Source organism: Anabrus simplex, chromosome 11, assembly GCF_040414725.1.
Source record: "Anabrus simplex isolate iqAnaSimp1 chromosome 11, ASM4041472v1, whole genome shotgun sequence".
Lineage (NCBI taxonomy): Eukaryota > Metazoa > Arthropoda > Insecta > Orthoptera > Tettigoniidae > Anabrus > Anabrus simplex.
The window spans coordinates 90,793,138-90,815,000 of NC_090275.1; the positions used below are offsets into that span (position 1 = coordinate 90,793,138).

A 21,863-nucleotide genomic window follows, 5' to 3' on the forward strand; every position below is an offset into this window, starting at 1 on the left:
TGGTGAAAACAGCCCTAACACCTCTGTTACTGTTTCTGCCACTGCTAGGCTATAACTCGTATATCACTGGCCTATTCAATCAATCAATCAATCAATCAATCAATCAATCAATCAATGATACTGGGGCTGTACCTTAATTAAAACCTTTGTCATTTCCCTCCGACTCCTAGCTCTTTCCTATCCCATCGTCGTTTGTGAAGGTGTGACGTAAGGCAAGAAATTGGATAAGAAAAATTGTCAATCAATCAATCAATCAATCAACGATCTGAATTTAGGGCTGTCGCCCTAGTGCACATTCCGTATGAATTGTTTATCTAGTACTTAAATTATTTCAAAGCATTTCGAAATGTTGTTGATGATGATGATGATGATGATGCTTGTTGTTTAAAGGGGCCTAACATCGAGGTCATCGGCCCCTAATGGTACGAAATGAAATAACAAAACATTCAGATTCATCCACTGACCAAAATGAAATAAAAAATGTCATGAAGAATGGATGGACATGAACCCTACAAAAAAGCGAACAAATAAACAAAAACAGTGGATCAGACACACAAAAAAAAGATCGTGAATTAATAGTATTACTGACCAAGGGACTACTTATAAAGCACAATGATGCTTGATGTCTAAAGGGGTGCAAAATCCACGACTAAGGCCCCACAGAATGGTACATGTGGCGAGTAAAGTAGAACCATGGTATTTGTCATGTTGGGCTACTAATTAAAAGTAGGGAAAACTCACGATGTTCCACACAAGATGGTACTACTCACAAGTATTGTACTTCGTACAGGTTACGCAGACCTATGGTGTTTCTCACACAATGGCGCCACCCACAGCTAAAGCAAACCGATTAGTTTCCTCACCTAGGTGTACTAGGCACGGGTGCCGGTCCCAAGGGCCACATAGTGAGTACTAATCACAGGCAACGCAGACCCACGGTGTCGCTCATATAGCGGTACAACTCACAGGCTACGCCCAGACCCGCGGTGTTGTCCACATGGGTACAACGCACGGGTACTGGAATCCACCAGGCCAGGCTTTTTATAGCAACTAATCACAAAGCTATTTCGTACGAAGTTAGTGATACTACTCGCAAGTACATGCAACCCATGGTGTTCCCCGCATGATGGTACGAATCAAGAGTAGTTTTATGGTTCTAATTCAATCATCCCTTGGTCGCCCCTTGTAGTCGCCTCTTACGACAGGCAGGGGATACCGCGGGTGTATTCTACATGTGCGTCCCCCACCCGCAGGGGGTAGTGTGTTTGGTCCGCGAGAGGTATTTTATTTCCCTCAAGTCCGCCGGCAAGCCGGTTAGGACCCCCCTATCCGCCACCTGGGACGCGCCACGTGGGAGTATCACCTCTCCCTCTGCTACACCTGCGCAGCAGGTTTGTGGCATTTCGAAATATATCGAACATTTCCCTTAATAAATTATTCCAATCCTTCATTCATTTTCATACAAAAGAATATTTGCCCCAGTTTGTCTTCTTAAATTCCAACTTTATCATCATATTAATGTCATTCCATGCCATCTCTCCACTGACAGCTTGGAACATACCACTTAGTCGAGCAGCTCGTCTCCTTACTTACAAGTCTTCCCAGCCCCAACTTTGCAGCATTTTCGTTACACCACTCTTCCGTTGGAAATTACCCAGATCGCATGATTCACCTAAGGCCATAGGCCATGGGGATGCATCAAATCACAGGTCTCATAATTACACTCACCACTAATAGCATGTTTGTGATACTAAAGATAAATTAGATACTCTACAATAATTAGATTTTGACAATGAAACAGTTGAAGTGCGGTGAGCGGAAGGTCCGCTCGTTAGTTGCCGTGCCGGCCGCTAGAGACACGTGGCCACGAGACGCCCCGCTAGGATGACTCCCGAGACACAATAGGTTTGCGTGTTGCCGTCCCAGGGTTTTATAACACATGCGTGAACAGATACATGGCACGTGGTTACAGAGATTCTACAAAACTAACAAACACGACACAATGAGAGGACCACATGGCTCTACAAAGGCGACACTGTAACTGGATTACCTCTCCAGCTGTGAAACATGTGACCTGTGAGTCGGTGATCATTTGTCCCTGCGGTGGCTAAAGCACTGCATCCATCATCTCAGGTTTAATGAATCCCACTAAGTCCAATTATATAGTAGTAATAATAATAATAATAATAATAATAATAATAATAATAATAATAATAATAATAATAATAATAATAATAGAAGAAGAAGGATGATGAAGATCAAGATGAAGAATATCAGTGCTACATAATCAGTAACATAGCCAGGATCGACCGAAAGATGGGGTTACAGTTACCAAATGTATTTATTTATTTATTTATTTATTAGCTGATGTACCCGAGCTTCATTACGGAATTTTACATTGTATACAGAATTCTAGGTTAGGTAATATACACGTCATGAGCAACATTGTATTAAATTGCATAGCACTTAACGTTACCCTAAACACGCGACGGGGAAGTCACCAAACGTCTTTAATCATATGAAGACTGGGTTAGGGAATTTTCATTGTAATGGTAGGCCCGCTTGCCTACCATCAGTCACAATCAGGTTGGGAGTTTTCATTGTAATGGCAGACACTCATTCTCCGGCTGCCTGTTTACATCCTCGGAAAGACTGTCTTGGTGGTATTCCTAGCTAAAAAGAACATAGGTCATTACAATGACGTCAGTAGGAATGGCGCGATTAAAAACAATGCTTTCATACTCGATCAGTGAAAAATCACACATTTTCTCACTTTTAACGAACAGTACTCCTCTGACGATCTAACAGTCCAAAGTTCCAGAGCTGGAATGACCAAGCCACAGACAGTTGTGATCCGTGAACACACTTCGTCTTTTTTCGGCGGGGAGGGGAGTGGGTCGAATAGTGTAGAGTCCCAGGCAAAAACTATGCCCTTTTACTAATCTGTTTCCTAGGAATACCCGATGAGTCGGAAAATCTCAATTCACTACACTGGCGGCGGAAAATTCTATCCGACTTGGAGGCAAATTTTTCCTCCAAGCAAGAGGAGAAACCCCTCTTCGCTGTTAATTGGAATAAAATGAATGTAGGATTTAATAAAAGTGAAGATGAAGAACCTTTTCTTAAAAAACGGCTTTTTTCAGGGTTGAATTTTGAGTTATTTAGTGAATTGTGGTGCTATAATTTGGAATAGGCCTAAAAATTGCAATTCATGCGTTTCATGTCAATAAGTATATTTTCAACATGTTCATATATTTCCAGCCGGACTGAGTGGCTCAGACGGTTAAGGCACTGGCCTTCCAATCCCAACTTGGCAGGTTCGATCCTGGCTCAGTCCGGAGGTGTTTGAAGGTGCTCAAATACGTCAGCCTCGTGTCGGTAGATTTACTGGCACGTAAAATAACTTCTGCGGGACTAAATTCCGGCACCTCGGCGTCTCCGAAGACCGTAAAAGTAGTTAGTGGGGCGTAAAGCAAATAAAATATATTTTCATGTAGATTGAAACAAGACCAACAAGTCTGTTCAGTGTTCTACAAACACACGACAGTATTTTTAACTAGAGCCAAAACTTTCTTAAAGAGCCAAGTATTTCATGTCAATATGTATATTTCAACTAGTTCATATATTTTCTAGTCGATTGAAAGAAGACCAAAAAGTAGTTGTTTATGATGGATTAGTCAGAGTTGTGTTTTTAATAGGTTATGAATCAGACTTATTTACATATACATTTTAATACAAAGTTTGTGGACAATTGTGCAGTCACAAGCTCGTACAATCCTACAACTCTAGGTCTAGTTCTCTGACCCACTCTATTGCTTCAATTGATGTATGATAGATGTCCATTATCGTTCCTCTGAAAGCTCCAAGAGGGCAGTCAGCGACAGTGTGGTGGACAGTCTGGAAGGAGGCACCACAGTCACAATTTTCAGAGGTAGCCCATTCCCATTTGTGTAGCAGATATCCACATCTGCCTTGTCCGGTTCGAGTCCGTTTGATGATCCTCCACTGACGTCTGGGAAGGACGAATCCTTGTATTCGATTAGAAGGGTCTTCAACTGGATGTATGTTGATTACTGAAGGGGTTGTTTCATGATTGCGAACAGTCCAGATTGCGAACAAGAGATCAGTGTTGACGTGAGATACATAAAACAGATACAATTTTCAAAACAATCTCATATATAATTTTTGCTCTCGTAGTATTAACATTAACTGGGACATTGGGATGTTTTAGATAAACTAACCATATTCTTAAAATATTTTTCTTATTGAAAATGTTTAATAATTTAGTTTGAGGTAATCTTGCCATTTAGAAGATGATCTTTGTTATTGTATAACATAACTAGAGGAGTAGTTGTTTATGGTGTATTAGTCAGAGTTGTGTTTTTAAAGGATTATTATTATTATTATTATTATTATTATTATTATTATTATTATTATTATTATTATTATTGCCAGTGGCTTTACGTCGCACCGACACAGATAGGTCTTATGGCGACGATGGGATAGGAAAGTTGGAAGGAAGCGGCCGTGGCCTTAATTAAGATACAACCCCAGCATTTGGCTGGTGTGAAAATGGGAAACCATGGAAAACCATCTTCAGGGCTGCCGACAGTGGGATTCGAACCCACGATCTCCCGGATGCAAGCTCACAGCCGCACGCCCCTAACCGCACGTCCTTTAGAATATTTATTATTATTATTATTATTATTATTATTATTATTATTATTATTATTATTATTCAAAATAATACATAAGAAGTGAAATAGTCAGTTTATTTGGAAACAAGTGCTCCTTTTCTTACATGCTTTTAACTTTTTTTGTGTATTACCCAGTATTCCAATTGTGTGTACCAGAACTTGGTGTACCAACTGAGGGTTAATTTTTCTGCAGCCCGTCAAATTAGAATTTTGTTCATATCCAAGTCAACATTTCTAGTCAAGCGAGTTGGGCAAATTTGTATTTCCCACTTGTTCGCAATCTGGACTGTTCGCTATCAGGACGACACCACTGAAGGCTGTCTCCACTGGATTTTCCCTGAAGTGGTAACTTTGAAGGAAGATCTTTCCGGGTTAACTGCTGAGCGCGACGGTGGTTTCCTTGATCTCCGGCGTGTTCAATATCTTGGTGAATGAGTAGCTCTACATTCTGTTGAATTTTACAAAATCGTCATAGCATATAATGAAGTACTTGTGTGTGTGGTGCGCGCAAGCATGAGTGTCATTATAAGAACAGTGATACAAGTGAATTACCGGTATGGTGATATCCAGATTGCAGTACCTCTACATTACAAAATCTTGCGTTAAAATATAGAACATGAATCATATGATCAAGATCAATTGTCTTACGGCGAATGGCATGTTCAGTTTAAATCTAAAATCCAACTTTTGAGGCTTATTGGAAAATATATTCACGAGATTTGTTGGTTTTACAACTATGTCTCCGTGAATGTTCAAAAGAGCCAACCCATTGAGTCGACTTTCATTCGTTCATGGTCATTTTCTGTTCATTTTCTTTAGTAGAAATTCCGTGGAGAGGGGTGCTCTAACCACTGTGACACCCCCCCCCCCACTCCCACCCATTGGCTACACCCCTGTATACAGGGTGTTTCAAAAATGGGGGGCATAATTTCAGGTATGTATTTGTTATATGTAGACAATCAAAATAGTCCATTACAACATGTGTCCGGAAATGCTTCATTTCCGAGTTATGGCCTTCACAATACTGAACTTCACCGGAACGTTTCTCTTCCGAAAGTCATTGTCATTACAGATGTTCAAAATATCTACCTCCTGCTTGAATACAGACCTCACATCGATGTCTCATTGACTTGGATCGAATGTTTCCTAATCGATGGGTAGGTAGAGGTTGCCCGATTGCTTGGTCTCCACGCTCACCTGAACGCTCTCGTTTTCTACTTGTGGGGCCATTTCAAATCATCAGTGTATTCATCTCCGGTGCCTGGTGTGGAAACCCTTCGGAATCGAATAGTGGCATCGTGTGAGGACATACGCAATACTCCTGGAGTTTGGGATCGTGTTCGCAGGTCAATGAGACATCGATGTTAGGTCTTTATTCAAGCAGGAGGTGGACATTTTGAACTTATTCTGTAATGACAATGACCTGCGGAAGAAAAACGTTCCGGTGAAGTCCAGTGTTGTGAACGCCATAACTCGGAAATGAAGCATTTCCGGACACATGTTGTAATGCACTTTTTTGACTGTCTACATGTAACAAATACATACTTGAAATTATGCCCCCTATTTTTGAAACACACTGTATAATGGCTCTACGTGCTCTTTACAGGGATAAACATACGCGTGTGTCTTTCATTTCCTAATCAAATAGTTTCTGCATCAGATGACTTCGTTCGACTGCACTCCATTACCTTTACTTTGGGTTTATTTATTTTCATCTTGTACTCCTTCCTCAAGAGACTGTTAATACCATTCACTTCCAGATCTTCTGCAGATTCATATAAACAATATCATAGGCTAATCTCAGAATTCTGATTTCCTCTACTTGAAATGAGATTCCCGTTCCAAATTTCTTTACAGTCTGTTCTACATAACTTTCAGCCTTACCTCACTCCTTTCGGGATTGTTGCTTCTTGCTCTCACCACTCGATTCGTATCTCCTCCGAGTGATTTTTGTGCAGATAGTAGATAATTCTATTTCGATATCTCAAATAGCTTGGTCCGGTCAACATTATCGAATACCTTTCCTAAATCTGCGAATGCCATGTAGATGGACTCGTCTATGCGAAATTAAGCATTTCGTCGTTCGTGTTGTTTAGAAATTATTTTCATTTTAGGCATGATATGGACTTTTGGGCTTATGCCATATCAAGAAAACAAGGTGAAACTATATTTCGCAGAGAAATTTGCTCCGCACCTCCAGAAGAAAATCTCGACTGTTCACGACGAAGTCTTCTACAACAATGAGAGTTTGAATTTAAGAATGCTTTACCGTTGGACATCTGATGTAGGCCTACTCTCTGTTACTACTCACGCGCACACATTGTGATTGAACTGTTGCCTACGTTATACATCCTGTGACAATAAAGTTCGGTGAATAGTCCTGTACTAGCAACATAGATGCACAATGCAGGACAGTGACCTTACTGTCCTTCGAAATAGTCCCCTGCCATAACTATGCACTCCTGAAATCGGCGATACATGTCCTGGAAACTTTGCAAGAAGGCCTCCTTTGGGATGGTGTTCAAAAGCCTCGTCTCCTTTCATTGGATGTCAGGAATATCGTAAAATCTCTTTCCTTTCAAAGCGATTTTGATGCGTGACTTTTCGGCTCTGACCTTTTACCGACGGGGGGATCCCGGAGAACGCAATTCCATGCTTTGCCGTTTCATTCCAGGGTCGTACCTGAGACACCAGGTTTCATACTCAGTGACAACACAGTTCAAGAAATTTGATGTCGCATCCGCCGTTTCGACAAAATCCTATGAAGCCTCTAAACGTGCCTCCTTCTGATCGTCAGTCAAGTGATGTGGCACAAGAGGAGAACACGTTTTCCTCTTCCCTAACTTCTGGGTAACGATTTGTCGCACGGATTCATGGTTAATCTGCAGCTTATCCACTATCATGCGCACAGTTAATCGCCAATCGTTCGTCATTAATGTCCTCACCTTCTCAATGTTTTCGTCACTGACGTCGGTCGCCGGTCTTCCGCTACGGGAGTTGTCAGAAACACTGTCCCAACCTCCTCAAAAACGGGCGAATCACTCGTATACACACTTCAAGGACAGTGCTTGATCTTAATAAACACGTACCAGGATCGCATGCGTTTCTTTCGGTGTCTTGCCAGGCTTAAAACAAAATCTACATTGATCTTTTGGTCATTCATGTTCCTGTTCGCAGGTCAGACACAACGATCTAAACACTGTGTCAAACAGGTCTTACACGGCACACACATTATGCCCAAACTGAATAACGTTGGGAGCAGGTGGTCAAAACCTGCTGCTACGCTGGTGCAGCATTATGTGTCGCCAATGTTGCCGGATTGACCGTTCTGACTTAATTCACCGAACTTTATTGTTACAGGTTGTAATACAAGGCCTTTAAATAGAGGCCATGAGACACTATCGAAGTGGTCGCACTGAAGTTCAATGTCAAGCCACTAGGATCGCTTTCTTGCCCCCTATCAGGTTCGCGCCTTTAAACGTGTTTATTGAGTTGGTTGTGAATGTGTGTAATCTTTTGATGTAAAGCATTCGCAGTTCCAATCATGGCTTATTCACGAGAAATTAAATGTAGTTGAATTTCATTTCACAAATTTCCAGTGAATGTTCAAAATTGTAGCATTATGCGGAGGAAGCATTACACATGAGATACGACTTCCAACGGATGAAACTTGGCCTCTGTTCGTAAGTTTTTATCCCAGTTACGTCAAAAAAATCGTGCGATCCCAAAATTTGTCGGCGGACATTTTTGTAAACAATGCTACCGTTGAGAGGAATAACTCAGAAATGTTCAATTATGAAGCCGATAAGGAAACTAACCAGGAAAGTAATTTGTCTGACAAGTTTGGAGAAAATGAATCTAGCAAGTGCTAAAAAAAATTATTGTATTTTCCCCTGGAACAAGCTCTGATTTGAAAAGTATGGAGGTGGTTTGTCCCAAGAACATTAAAGACAAAGACAGTTTAAAATAAACCATTTGTTTTATGGCGTATTTTATGAAATTGTTCGATGCGCATGACGCCTGCAACATCTCACACGGGTCATATTCCAGGAATGAGAACAAACGAGCATTTATTTTAGCATGAAGGTGAACGCCTGAGTTGGTTAATTAATAATTTCATGTCACATATTAAGCAAATTCAAATACATTCAGGGAAAGTGAAATGATTCACCTCATATCAGGAACTGATCTTGACTAACCAATCCACTGTGGCCTACGTAAAATGCCTCATAAGTGTATACATTTTCATTATATATTGACGAAAAACCAAACAAGCGATGACACTGAGCTCTTCTTTAGTTAAGACGCAAAGTGGGATACAATGACACTATCGATGCAAGGCCATGCCTTAACGCAGTGTTGAGCTGAAGGATGAAGAGAAGATCCACACTGTACGAACCAGTTTACTGCAATCGAGTGAGTGCCAGATGGATGAAAATTATAGAACGCATGAAAGTCACGAATATGTGTAAATTCCGCAGCTTCCCGAGCACATTATGTCTATCATTACAAAACCCTTGCAAGGTGAATTACATCAAATCTGTTTTAACAATATTTGACAGTGATGAGTTGGCCACTATATAAATGTGATTAATTTGATTTAAGATCAGAAACTAAAATGTCAGGTATTTCTGTAGCTATGACAGCATGATACTCCTTGAGTGTGGTATAGAAGAACAAACGGACTGTGAAGACTGTTTAGAACATCTCTCTTCCCTAGCTACTCAAAGTCCAACATTGTCTCTTACTCGTTTTCAAGATCGAAGAGCCCTCAGACACACAAAGTCATCGTTTGTGCCACTTCTACAGTACATGACGGAATTTGTGACCTCTGTTGTACAATACTTGCCCCGAAGAGAGTTACTAAACTGTGTACGATTTTTTCGAAAGATATGTTAATCAATGATATTAAGTGTGGAAAGTGTAAAACCACCTCTTTATCTACTCCAAAATTTCTGAGACTTCTGTTAGACAACATTGTTTCGAGCCACTCAAGCAGAAGAGGGAAAGGTTTGAAACTTGATAAGAAGCCCCTCAAAAGGAAAGTTTTGAAACTTCAATGACATATCCACGCCAATGCAGCACCGCTCTATAAATAAAGTACTGCCAATACTCGCAACAACATTCAACTCTCTTTATTTAGGATATAATTTACACCGAGCTCGATAGCTGCAGTCGCTTAAGTGCGGCCAGTATCCAGTATTCGGGAGATAGTAGGTTCGAACCCCACTGTCGGCAGCCCTGAAAATGGTTTTCCGTGGTTTCCCATTTTCACACCAGCCAAATGCTGGGGCTGTACCTTAATTAAGGCCACGGCCGCTTCCTTCCCATTCCTAGCCCTTCCTTGTCCCATCGTCGCCATAAGACCTACCTGTGTCGGTGCGACCTAAAGCAACTAGCAAAAAAAAAAAAAGATTTAATTTACGTACTGACATATACGGCCATACGAACAGAAGGGGGCAAGAACGCGATCCAAGGGGCTGAATGGTGAACTAGGATGCCGCCCGTTTTTATGAGTGCATTTCAAGGCTTTGTATTATAGCGTAGGTAACGGATAGAACATCTCACTTAGAGCACGGCCGACTGGATCCCTCGCTGCGCTTAACTAGCTAGAGCGACGCATCAAGTCGGCCGTGTTTGGAGCTTAATGCTGTCGTCAGCTCCCGCTTGGAGCGCTGTGCCAGCATACAGCGAGCCACCTGGTGATGAACGAGCGTACTACTACAATACTCCAACGGTATCATGTCTACAAGTACGGGCCGTGAAAGCATCAATGTAAACATATTTTGATTTTAAATCATACTTGTAACGGTTAACAGCCCATGTACTTTTTCAAAATTGTTCACGCATTATACAACAAAATTAAATAGTATTTTCAAGGCCATATTCGTTAATACAAACAGCTTTATGTTAGATACCCATGTCGTGGACTTCTACTTGTAGGCTTGGAGGCGGAAGCATCAGAACATTCATAATAATTGCTTTTCGTTTATAGTCAGTCATAGAAAGTGTAACCCTCTCCCAGACGGATGGCAGGTGGTGGCGGAGTGCCTATCTCTTGAGTCACCGGCACGCTTGGACCAGTTAATTGACTGGGACCCACCCCTCAGGATGTGCTAATCCTTGGTCGCAATGGATTACTGCACACAATAGGGCCTGTCTCATAATCACAAATTGGTCTGCTGAACTTCATATCTTGGGACAGGGAGGGCGAAGGGTTGCTACTGGACACGCAACACGGCCTTCCCACGGCAACAAGTATGAGCTACGAATAATAATAATAATAATAATAATAATAATAATAATAATAATAACCATCATCATCATCATCATGTTATTGCTCTTACGTCCCACTAACTAGTTTTGACGGGTTTTGGTGACGCCTAAATGCCGAAATTTTGGCCCGCGGAAACTATTTTACGTGCTAGTAAATCTACCGACACGAGGCTGACGTATTTTAGCACTTTCAAATACCACCGAACTGAGCCAGGATCGAACCTGCCAAGTTGGAGTAAGAAGGCCAGTGCCTCAACCGTGTGAGACATTCAGCCCGGAAATAATAATAATAATAAGAAGAAGAAGAAGAATCTAATAATACCAGACAAGAAAAACACAGTTCTTCGAATACAAGAGATTCACATGTTCCATTCACCAGGAACTTCCTAAAAATATATAAGATCAGAAAAGAAGTGTAGAGTCCATTGATTTATTTATTTATTTATTTATTTATTTATTTATTTATTTATTTATTTATTTATTTATTTATTTATTTATTTATTTATTTATTTATTTATTTATTTATTAGATAGTATAATGCATTCAACAAATTAAGATTGTAAGCCGAAATTATGCCTTTGCTGGCGGGACCTAGTGTTTACAGTGCACTATGTCTTCTGGTATGGGCTAGAACAAATTTGTTACTTTCATTGACCTGTCTCAGTCTCATCCTTGGCTTTGACAATGTGAAAGTGACCGAGGTATGGGCGATTCTAGTAAAACAGTTCCTTATGAAGCCAGTCTCTGTTATGAATGGTGTGAAAATATCGCTCATAGGGTCGGTTGGTGCATGCATTTCAGTGGGCTTGGCAGACTGATATGTAATAGCAACTTCTCGCTCAATGAGGAAAGGAACGGTAAACTACCTCACTCCTCACTTCTGTAGTATGCCTCTTCAGTGATGCCTAGGCTATCTATGACAGTTCTTGGTGGAGCTCTAGAGGGTCAAACCAGCCTTCGGGCTGAATACCTAGCATACATAGCCTACAAGCCGAAATTATAAATGTTGCCTCATTTTACCTTGTCCATTATGCCAACCTTCATCTGAGGAAGGTCTGTCTGTCTGTCTGTCTGTCTGTCTGTCTGTCTGTCTGTCTGTCTGTTAGGTAATCAGCCCAAAGGCTGGTTGGATCCTCAAATAGCACCACCAAAGGTTATGCGGTTATAAGGAAACCACAAAACCCAATGGCAGCACCAAAATGAGCCGTACTAGGCAAGATGAGGAGTGAGGTAGTTTGCCATTGCTCTCCTCAGTGGGTCATAAAGTACTATTGCAGCACGACTGACCCTATGAGCAGCACCTTTCATTACACTCAGATGCACTACTCATGCTCTGAATGTCATTACTCAGCACTACCCATACCCCAGCCTGAGGAAGGTATTGTATATAATTTATTTATTTATTTATTTAACTAGAGGAGTAGCTGTGCGGGTTAACAAGCTAAGTCTATAGAGCCAAGCTTTGAATTCGAGGAACACGTGGGTTCGAACCCCACAGTCGGCTGTGCACGACTCCTGCCTTGTCAAAGTCACTGAAAACTTACCTGAGTAAGCACGGCATAAAATAGGTACTAGAACACTTCTACCAATTCAACTGAGATATATTTTCTTCCCCCATTGATGGTAATACTGATGTAATGAGAGTTTCAAGTAAGGCAAGAATCTTATATGCGGCTGATGTTTCTGTTTTCAGGTGTGGTTCCAGAACAGACGAGCCAAGTGGCGCAAGACGGAAAAGTGCTGGGGTCGCAGCACTATAATGGCGGAGTACGGGCTTTACGGTGCAATGGTTCGGCATTCGCTTCCCTTGCCGGAAACGATCCTCAAGAGTGCAAAGGACAACGAATGTGTCGCACCTTGGCTGCTTGGTAAGGATCTTCCAGACTTTGTTCCTTCTCATTTTCAGGGTACGTAGGAGAATTTCTTAGTCAACATTAAGCCTACTTGAGCTCAATAAAGTGAGAAAAATTATTAAAATTAAAATATGTGTTATACAGTTGATCAGGAGACCACACGTGGCGCGTGGGATTAGCGTATTTATGTCTAACTCAGATACCATCTTCATGGCTGAGAGGTCACTGACTAGGCATTTGGGCCTTGGAGTGAGTTCGATTCCCGGCTGGTTCAAGGAATTTTGATTTGAAACTGTTACTTCCCTTGCCTCGAGGGCTGGGTGATTTTGCTGTCCCCAACAGTCCTGCAGCTCACACCCACAACAATAACACGACGGACGCCACCCACCTCCATCGGAGGGTCTGTTCTTTGAATTTTTATTATTGATGTTTTCCTATTGGTTTTACCTTGCACCGAATAAGACAGGAATAAATCGGAGCTAATATCCCTCTTTGAGTGGGGGTAGTAGAATAACGGCCACGGTATCCGCTGCCTGTCGAAAGGATGCGTGAAAGGGGGTCCAGGGAATCTCACCACGGCTACCCTACGTGAGTCTGGCATTGTTTCCACTTTCTTGTGCCTCCCTTGGTCAAGTCTTGCTCTTTACCGAACCCGACGACATTAGTTTGCGACTAGGGTTGCCAGGTGCCCCGTATTATGCGGGATTTCCCGTATATAAAAGTCTGAAGTACTGTCCAGTGTTAACAGCATACGGGACGCCCTTCCCCACCCCCATATTTTCAACAACTCACTTCTGCCATGGTTCAAATTATATATTTACAGTAACATTTACCGCTCCTCTATATCAGTTCATTATTCTTCATCTAGCGATTAGTGCAGTAGGCGAGTGAACCCGGCTTCGAGCTCAAACAAGGGACTCACGGGAGCGAGACATAGACCTCTGGTTTATAATACCAATATAAATGGTCCGTTATTGGACATTATAAATTTTCCAGCTAACCCAGTCTTGGTTGCCAGCGTTTCTCCCCCGTATGCTAGGCTGGGCTCATCAGTTGGTACCTAGCACACCTACCAAGATGCTGGCTAGTGCATACCATGGAGGCCAATGCGTAGGCTAATTGTAGCCACTGACAGTGCCAATGAACTATGAGAGACTGTCTCATTATCAAAAATTGATGCCTGCTTGGCCATCAGGAATGAGTTAGCTGGAAAATTTATAATGTCCAATAACGGACCATTTATATTGGTATTATAAATTTACTCATTCGGAAGAAATCTTTCAGATTCCCTATGGGAATCAACATCTGCATCATCTGGTGTATGTCAATGCAACAATTAACGAAACACTGCATTGTTTCATTTTCAAATTCTTTTAGCAGAAATCGTTAAAGCTGGCAGTTTGTGTTGTACTGTGGTGGGGTATGTGTAAGAGAGTTCACACCAGCGTTGTTATAACGTGTCATTAAGGAAGATTTAGTATTATTGAAAGCAAAGGCTAAAACTGAAGAGAAATACGGGTTTCAAACTTTTTTAAGGCTATAGAAAATAAAACGGCAAAATATTGCAATAATTTTGTTCTTGCCAGTAAATTATATCTCAGTGTTTTCTTGAGCAAATATCGTTATATCATGTTGATATGACCTGTCCCTTACTGGCATTTCAAAAACCTGGCAACGGTATTTGCGAGGCCTAGGGAGTCTTTCATCTTCACACCCTTCGTTCAATTTTCGAAGGGTCGGATTTTGCCGTTTTTCTTTTGACTGATGTTAAGAAAGGGTACTTACTTACTTACGTGCCCAGCGTTTGCAATACACCTCTATGTTTACCGAAATGTTCCCAACTATCACACAATATCAAAATTATCTTAATGAGGACTGTAGTAAAAGGATTACCTTGACCTATCGCATTTTTTTCTTTTAGCTCATGTATTAAGAGCCTACTAATATAACAATGTTACATGTGACATTGAAAAAAATTAATTTGATTTGAAATGAATGTGACGGATAGTCGACCTGGGGCCAATGACCTCTGATGTTAGGCCCCTTAAAGCAACAAGTATCATCATCATCATCATCATCATCATCATAGTCACCCCTATTACGGAATCTAAATATCGACCTCCTAATCAATTCATACTGTATGAACGAATTTTCTTTTATCTGTTGTTTGGATGTAAGAGGGCCTGAGTTAAACTTAAAATCGAAATTGCCAACCATCAGGCGGACTGTTTCTTTCCGATTTTATTTAAAAAAGAAAATCCAAAACATATTTCAAGTCGTGGACTACTAATGGTGTCAAACGATTTTTTTTTAAGCACAGAGTCCGCTATGGTTTGGATAATGGTGTCCAGGACTTCGTTTGTTCTTAGGAAGTTCTGCGTCTCCTTAGGAATCGTCCCTCTATTGCCAATACTAAAGCCAATGATTCCCCATTTTTAATCCCATAATTCTTCCCGAGATGGCCTTTTTCGTCTCGCACACTAATCGAGCTAGCTGTTCATTTTTCTCGAATCATACACTGGGATCAATCACCATACCCGTACCTTTCACCCGGTCGATGACAGTAATATCAGCTCGTCTTGTGAATCCATTTGTGGAAAGTCATCGTACTTCTTCATAGATCTCCAAGTTTTATTCTTTACGGAGGCTTTATTGTACAGATTGATTTCCATCAATCAAGTAACTCAAACAGTAAAAATATATTTCCCCTTTCATATTTTAATGTCCAAAATTTGCTCCATTGCTGAGATAGATAATATAGTTTCGGATACAAAAATTGTAATTCATTTAGCTCAAAAAGTGCCATAGTTATAGTGCCTCAAAATATGAATAAGATGCTCAAGTCCACTCTCTCCCGAATGTGGCTACAAGGCTGAACCGCGCAGTAAAAACTCTCGGTCGCACCTTGTCAGGAAACAGTGTAAATCCATGTTCGTTCACATCTTCCAAAATGAAAAATACAACTGATCAAAGGGGGTAGTTCAACGATATCGGCATTATGGGAAACACGAAATATGAAAACTTAATCCATGATGCTCACAATATTATTATTATTATTATTATTATTATTATTATTATTATTTCTTTCTTAATCTGCTTACCCTCCAGGGTCGGTTCTTCTCTCGGACTCAGCGAGGGATATCACCTCTACTGCCTCAAGGGCAGTGTCCTGGAGCTTCAGACTCTTGGTCGGGAGATACAACTGGGGAGTATGACCAGTACCTCGCCCAGGCGGCCTCACCTGCTATGTTGAAGTGGAGCCTTGCGGGGGTGATGGGAAGATTGGAAGGGATAGACAAGAAAGAGGGAAGGAAGCGGCGGTGGCCTTAAGTTAGGTACCATCCCGGTATTTGCCGGGAGGAGAAGTGGGAAACCACGGAAAAACACTTCCAGGATAGCTGAGGTGGGAATCGAACCCATCTCTTCTCAGTTGACCTCCTGAGGCTGAGTGGACCCCGTTCCAGCCCTCGTACCACTTTTCAAATTTCGTAGCAGAGCCGGGAATCGAACCCGGGACTTCGGGGGGTGGCAGCTAATCATACTAACCACTACACCGTAGAGGCAATGTTATTATTTTTATTATATTATTATTATTATTATTATTATTATTATTATTATTATTATTATTTATTCTAAGTCACATACCTCTAAAACTTACAGTAGAAGCTAAAATTGTTGCTAAAAAATAGCGCGACCTACGTCGAATGTTAGAATATATGAACAACTTAGCACAGTTTTACTATGAATTGTTTCAAAATGAACTCATGCGTTGTTTCATTCTTAAAAAACTACTTACACTGTTTTGAAATGTATATGATTGGGACATTGAGTTATTCCTGTAGGTAGGCCTACTAATATTGTTTTGTATGGTCAATTTTTATCATGGCACAAAAATGTTTCAATATGGAAAACAAGTAATGAACCAATATTTGAATTTGTTTGTCATTGTAAATGTGATTCACTTCTTAATTTTACCTTCAGATTGAAATATTTTCCATACAGTAGTTGCAGTACTTTCTACAAGAAATCTTCAATTATTCTTACGAATGAAATTGTTTCCTCCCTATACACATTATCATCCGTATTATTCTTGTACTTCTGTACTCCTGAGTCTTTTCTGTGATACGACACTGTTTTCGAGAAAACCTCGTTTAAGGAACTGGGCACTATGCTCAATCCAGACTACAGGGACAGATTCGTGCCGAAACCTGCAATTCCTTAACAGCCTGCAAAGGAAAGAAGATGGCCATCCACAGAGCCTACAGTTCCTGAACAGGCTGTGAAGAAAAGAGGGTGACAATCCACAATACAGCTGAAGAAGTTCACAGAACCTACAGTTCCTGAGCAGGCTGTGAAGGAAAGAGGGTGACAATCCACAATGCAGCTGAAGTAGTTCACAGAACCTACAGTTCCTGAGCAGGCTGTGAAGAAGAGAGGGTGACAATCCACAATGCAGCTGAAGAAGTTCACAGAACCTACAGTTCCTGAGTAGACTGAAGAAAAGAGGGCGACCATCCTCACAACTGCCAACAGAATCCACGAACTAGCCGAAGAAGAAGAAGAAGAAAAAGAAGAAGAAGAAGAAGAAGAAGAAGAAGAAAAGATAAATGTTAAATATTGTAAGAAATGTAGCAAAATAATATGATTAATTATATCTACCTTCAGTGTTTTCTTTTATATACTTATATATTTTCTTCTCTTTATCTTTATAGCTTACATGTCGGTCATTTGAAAACATTAATATTCGAAATAAATTCCATTTGAAACAGAAGGTTCTACGCATTTAGAAGCCTAGAAGCTCCCAAAACTTGTTTTTAGCCAAAATGTCTTTTTTATTTTTTGGCACGGTCACATATAGGGTGGATCTGCATTCCTTGCGAGTTATAAATCTCATTCCGTATTGACGGTTGTCACTTTACAAATAAAAATATTTTTAAAATCCTCTTAAAGTCTGCATTCTTGTTACACACTCTGAGGTCTTTCGGTGGGGTCGTGTAGATAACATTTTGTATAGAAAGCAATATCCAGAGACGTACTGTCTCACCACTATGTGTTTAAATGTCCGGCGTATGATGCGTCAGTAGAGGCATGTTGTTGCAGTGCTTCTGCGTTCAGTTACAAGAAGAATCGAATTTACGAGATCCGGGTGAAGTCAGAGGATGATCTGTTTACGGAGAACATGGCAGTGGCAGTTGTTTGACTAATAGGTGTTTGTGAGAGAGTCTACCAGAACATGATACGCAGGTTCAATGTTTGTTTCGTTGCGTGGGTCGAGTCGTTCTTGTAAGTGGATTCAGATGCACTGCAAAAACAACGTAGGCCTACGTTCTCTGACACAGCTGTCGCGGGTTATTTAAACGCGCGGTGGTGTACTGCTTGTGGCGGGAAATTGTTTCCTGTTCAAAATGTTATCTACTCTGTCCCACCAACAAGCCTTCAAAATGTGTAAAAGATAATTAGATATACCTCGTACATTTGTGATTTTTGTGTTCTGAAATACCACCTGCTTTTTTATTCCCTATGTGAGATGTCTACACTTTCAGTTCTTCAGGATCAAGTTGCCTGCAAACAAATCTTCACTGACTCTTGAAATAGTAACTTAATGTTTATAGAATTTCATTACATGGGAGTTATAGTGCTTTGGGTAAGGATATTAATTCACATCTGATCCTAATGATTTTTACTTTGAATTCTGTGTTTCATAAATTTTCTTCAACAATAGATCCGGTCTATACACGGCAAAACTAATTTTTTAACTATAGTCACTCATAACAATACATAACACTAGAAGGGAATTATTTATATCATACATTTACAGATGGCACAATCGGAGCAAGTTTTAGCGGACGTGTTGAGGAATCTCAACGACAATCTCAGAACAGGTACCGAAATTTCCACTGAACTTAACAAGATTTTTGTCATCTACTCACTACGTGCTTTTCAAGTAGTTATTTCTAGGTGAACAATGAATGCTGATAAAAAATAAGGGAACTTCCTCCGGTTAGAGATATCTCACCAACACGGGGTAGTGTAACAAGAAGCCTACATTCAAACTTTAAGTAATATGAGCATGACTGATAGGCTATTTTTTCAAATACCAATAACAATGGTATCAGGACTGTTCAAGATTTGGTGAAACGAGATCAGATGCTCATGGAACACGTAAGTTAAAATAATGCCTATATCACACTGAAGCTTCGTAGTCACCGTCCACGGCTACGAATCATTCACAGGTATGAGCGGGTAATATTGTAAGTAACACAACAAAACAGTCGATATCATGTTTACAGTATATTAGAATACCTTATACATACACAAGTACATACGTAACTTGTCAGGGTGGGTTGTGGCACAATAAAATGTTTTTTTCTAAGGATCTCGTGGGATATCTCACCTCCTTCAGTGCCAGGAATCACCCCAATTGACATTATTAAGTTTTATACTATAATATATTTCAATGAAGGGATGATGGGTCTAAGAGAGTTCACGTCTTGACTTGCAGATAGTAGGCGACTTCACAGCTGTACAGGGGTCCAAGACTAGCATCCAGGGTCCGGGGTTCCATTGCCCGACAATCAACGTGGACATTCAGGTGACTCAACTCTTTGTAATACAGGGGTTTTATTTTGGAGGGTCCAAAGTTAATTAGCTGAAAATATCCAAATCAAGTTTAAGTAGACCGAAAATAAAGATCACATTTTCACAGATATTTATTGACTAGGTAATACACTGAGTTATATCTACACTGTGCCAATGAAATAATACAGGGGTTTTATTTTGGAGGGTCCGAAGTTAATTAGCATTATGCTTCTACAACGAGTTTAAATTGTAATATTCGCTATAAATTCACCTAAACGCTTGTTATTCTTCTTGTTCCATATTCTCCAATAATGTCAATGATCAAAAGTATAACTTTCACTATCTGTAGCCATCCAGAGCTGCGCACTAGTACAGAGCTGGAACTACTGTTGGATGTTCCCTAGCTAAGGTACACTTCCGCCACCTGGGCCCATTTTGCCTTCAGAGCAGTGGCCCGCCGAAAGTAACAAAAGGGGTGCTGATGTGACTGGAAGTTCCTACACAACACAAATGTAATCGCTTTTGTCAACAGTTATTGCTGTCCTTACTTGAAAACAAAGAATAAATAAAAGAACAACATGCCAATGTAGTCAACAGCTAGTTCCATCACCTTCCACGTCTGCTTCTGCTGTCGCTAGTATAATGTTAAGTCTAAAATTAAAAAAAATAAAACTTTTCCCTTTGCGAAAATCATATGATCATAAATATGTCTCCCGGGCATGGCCATCAACAACAGCTGCTTATTTCAGATGGCAAATAGACATAAAACATAACCTGCACGGTTGCTAGGTAACATTGTCTGGCCATTCATCCGTACCTTACATCATAGGCTGCACGGTTGCTAGGTAACATTATCTAGCCATCCAACCATACCTTACATCATAGGCTGCACGGTTGCTAGGTAACATTATCTAGCCATCCAAACATAACTTACATCATAGGCTGCACGGTTGCTAGGTAACATTATCTAGCCATCCATCCGTACCTTACATCATAGCCTCCACGGTTGCCCAGTTGTACTTCCTCTTAAAACAATAATCCCCACTACCATCCACGGTTGCTAGGTAACATTATCTAGCCATCCAACCATACCTTACATCACTGCCTGAATGGTTGCTATGGTTACACTTCCGTCACACATTGTGTCACATTACGTTACACAAATTTTCGGATGACTTCCAGCCATAAAACTTACTTATGTCAAAATAAAGTTTGTAAATATCACCTGAAACTGGTTTTTACCAACATTGTTGTGAATAACCAGGAATGACCACAGTGGTTGGATATTTTAACAAATGACATTTTGAAACTTAAGAAACTTACGAGCAGTATACTGTAGCGCTATCCTAGTTGGGGTCAGCGGATGCGAAGGGAGTCCCAATTTCTTTGTTGTACCAAATCCAGAAGTATTTTCAGTTTCTCAGAAGCGTTTCACAGGATTTATTTTAGTCTTCCTATACTTGCAGGTGTTTCTTAGCCCTCGCTGAACAAGGTGATTTTCAACTCTATGTTGGACCAAATGGCCTTCTCCCATTTTATGTTATCGCAGAGACCCCCACTGAGCCACGAATGTGATCATTTTTGATCCGATTTTCCGGTGTCACACCCATTCTCCAACGAAGCATTCTCATTTCAGCAACGTGCAGTTTTTGGTTACGCTTGACCTGTCTGTATGGTATTGCCTTTAATTTTCACAGACATTACTTTTATCACACAACGCCGCTCACTGATCACCGCTTTGGCCAATCGACATTAATTCCGTGTCGAACAGAGTATCCGCCGTTGCCTTGCTGTTGGTCCAAGGTACCTGAATTCATCTACCAACATTAAGGGCTCGTCATTCAGGAAAACAGTACGTTGTGGGTCAATGTGATGTAGACTGGAAAAGTTGACGACCATAGACTCGGTCTTCATCCTACTTGCCCGTGGTTCCCATTACAGTGGCGGCGATAATGACCGCGCAGACCCCGCGGGGGAGGAAGGCCCATGGATTGTGGGGGGCCCATGACTGTTTCTTAATTCAGTAGCTGAAGAGTGATTTTACATATTGATAAAGCTACAGCACACAACACAGTATTATATATATTGCAGAGGATTATTCCAAACTTAGGCCGTCGTAGAGCAGAGCTTCTTTCGTCAGGTATTTTCGAAAGAACATGGGTTTCCCAACCTATTCCAATAATAACCACCTTGCTGCCACTCACACCAAGCCAATTCTGAGAACCCAGTAGTCAGCGTAGATGCGGTAACAAATACATCCTCCTTATCTAAACTCTAAATACTGAAGTTCCAAGCCTGTTTATAACTCTTGGCAGTCAGTGTTGCTAAATAGGCTTACGATAGTCTGTTGAGTTGTAAATTATTTGGTCCTAGCAACGAGATTATTTCTTAACATTGTGACGGTCAGCATGTTTTGGTTACTATAATTGGATATGCATTTGTTTTATGTGTGTTCGAA

At 40.8% G+C, this 21,863-nt stretch overlaps 1 protein-coding gene across 1 annotated transcript in view; it reads left to right on the top strand.

Annotated features, from left to right (window-relative positions):
• LOC136883156 (visual system homeobox 2-like) overlaps positions 1-21,863 on the top strand; it is a 264,833-nt gene that overhangs the window by 226,680 nt on the left and 16,290 nt on the right. The window contains exon 3 of the mRNA XM_067155337.2: positions 12,667-12,841. Coding sequence (XP_067011438.2) covers positions 12,667-12,841 — 175 coding nt within the window. The remainder of the gene's footprint in view (positions 1-12,666; positions 12,842-21,863) is intronic.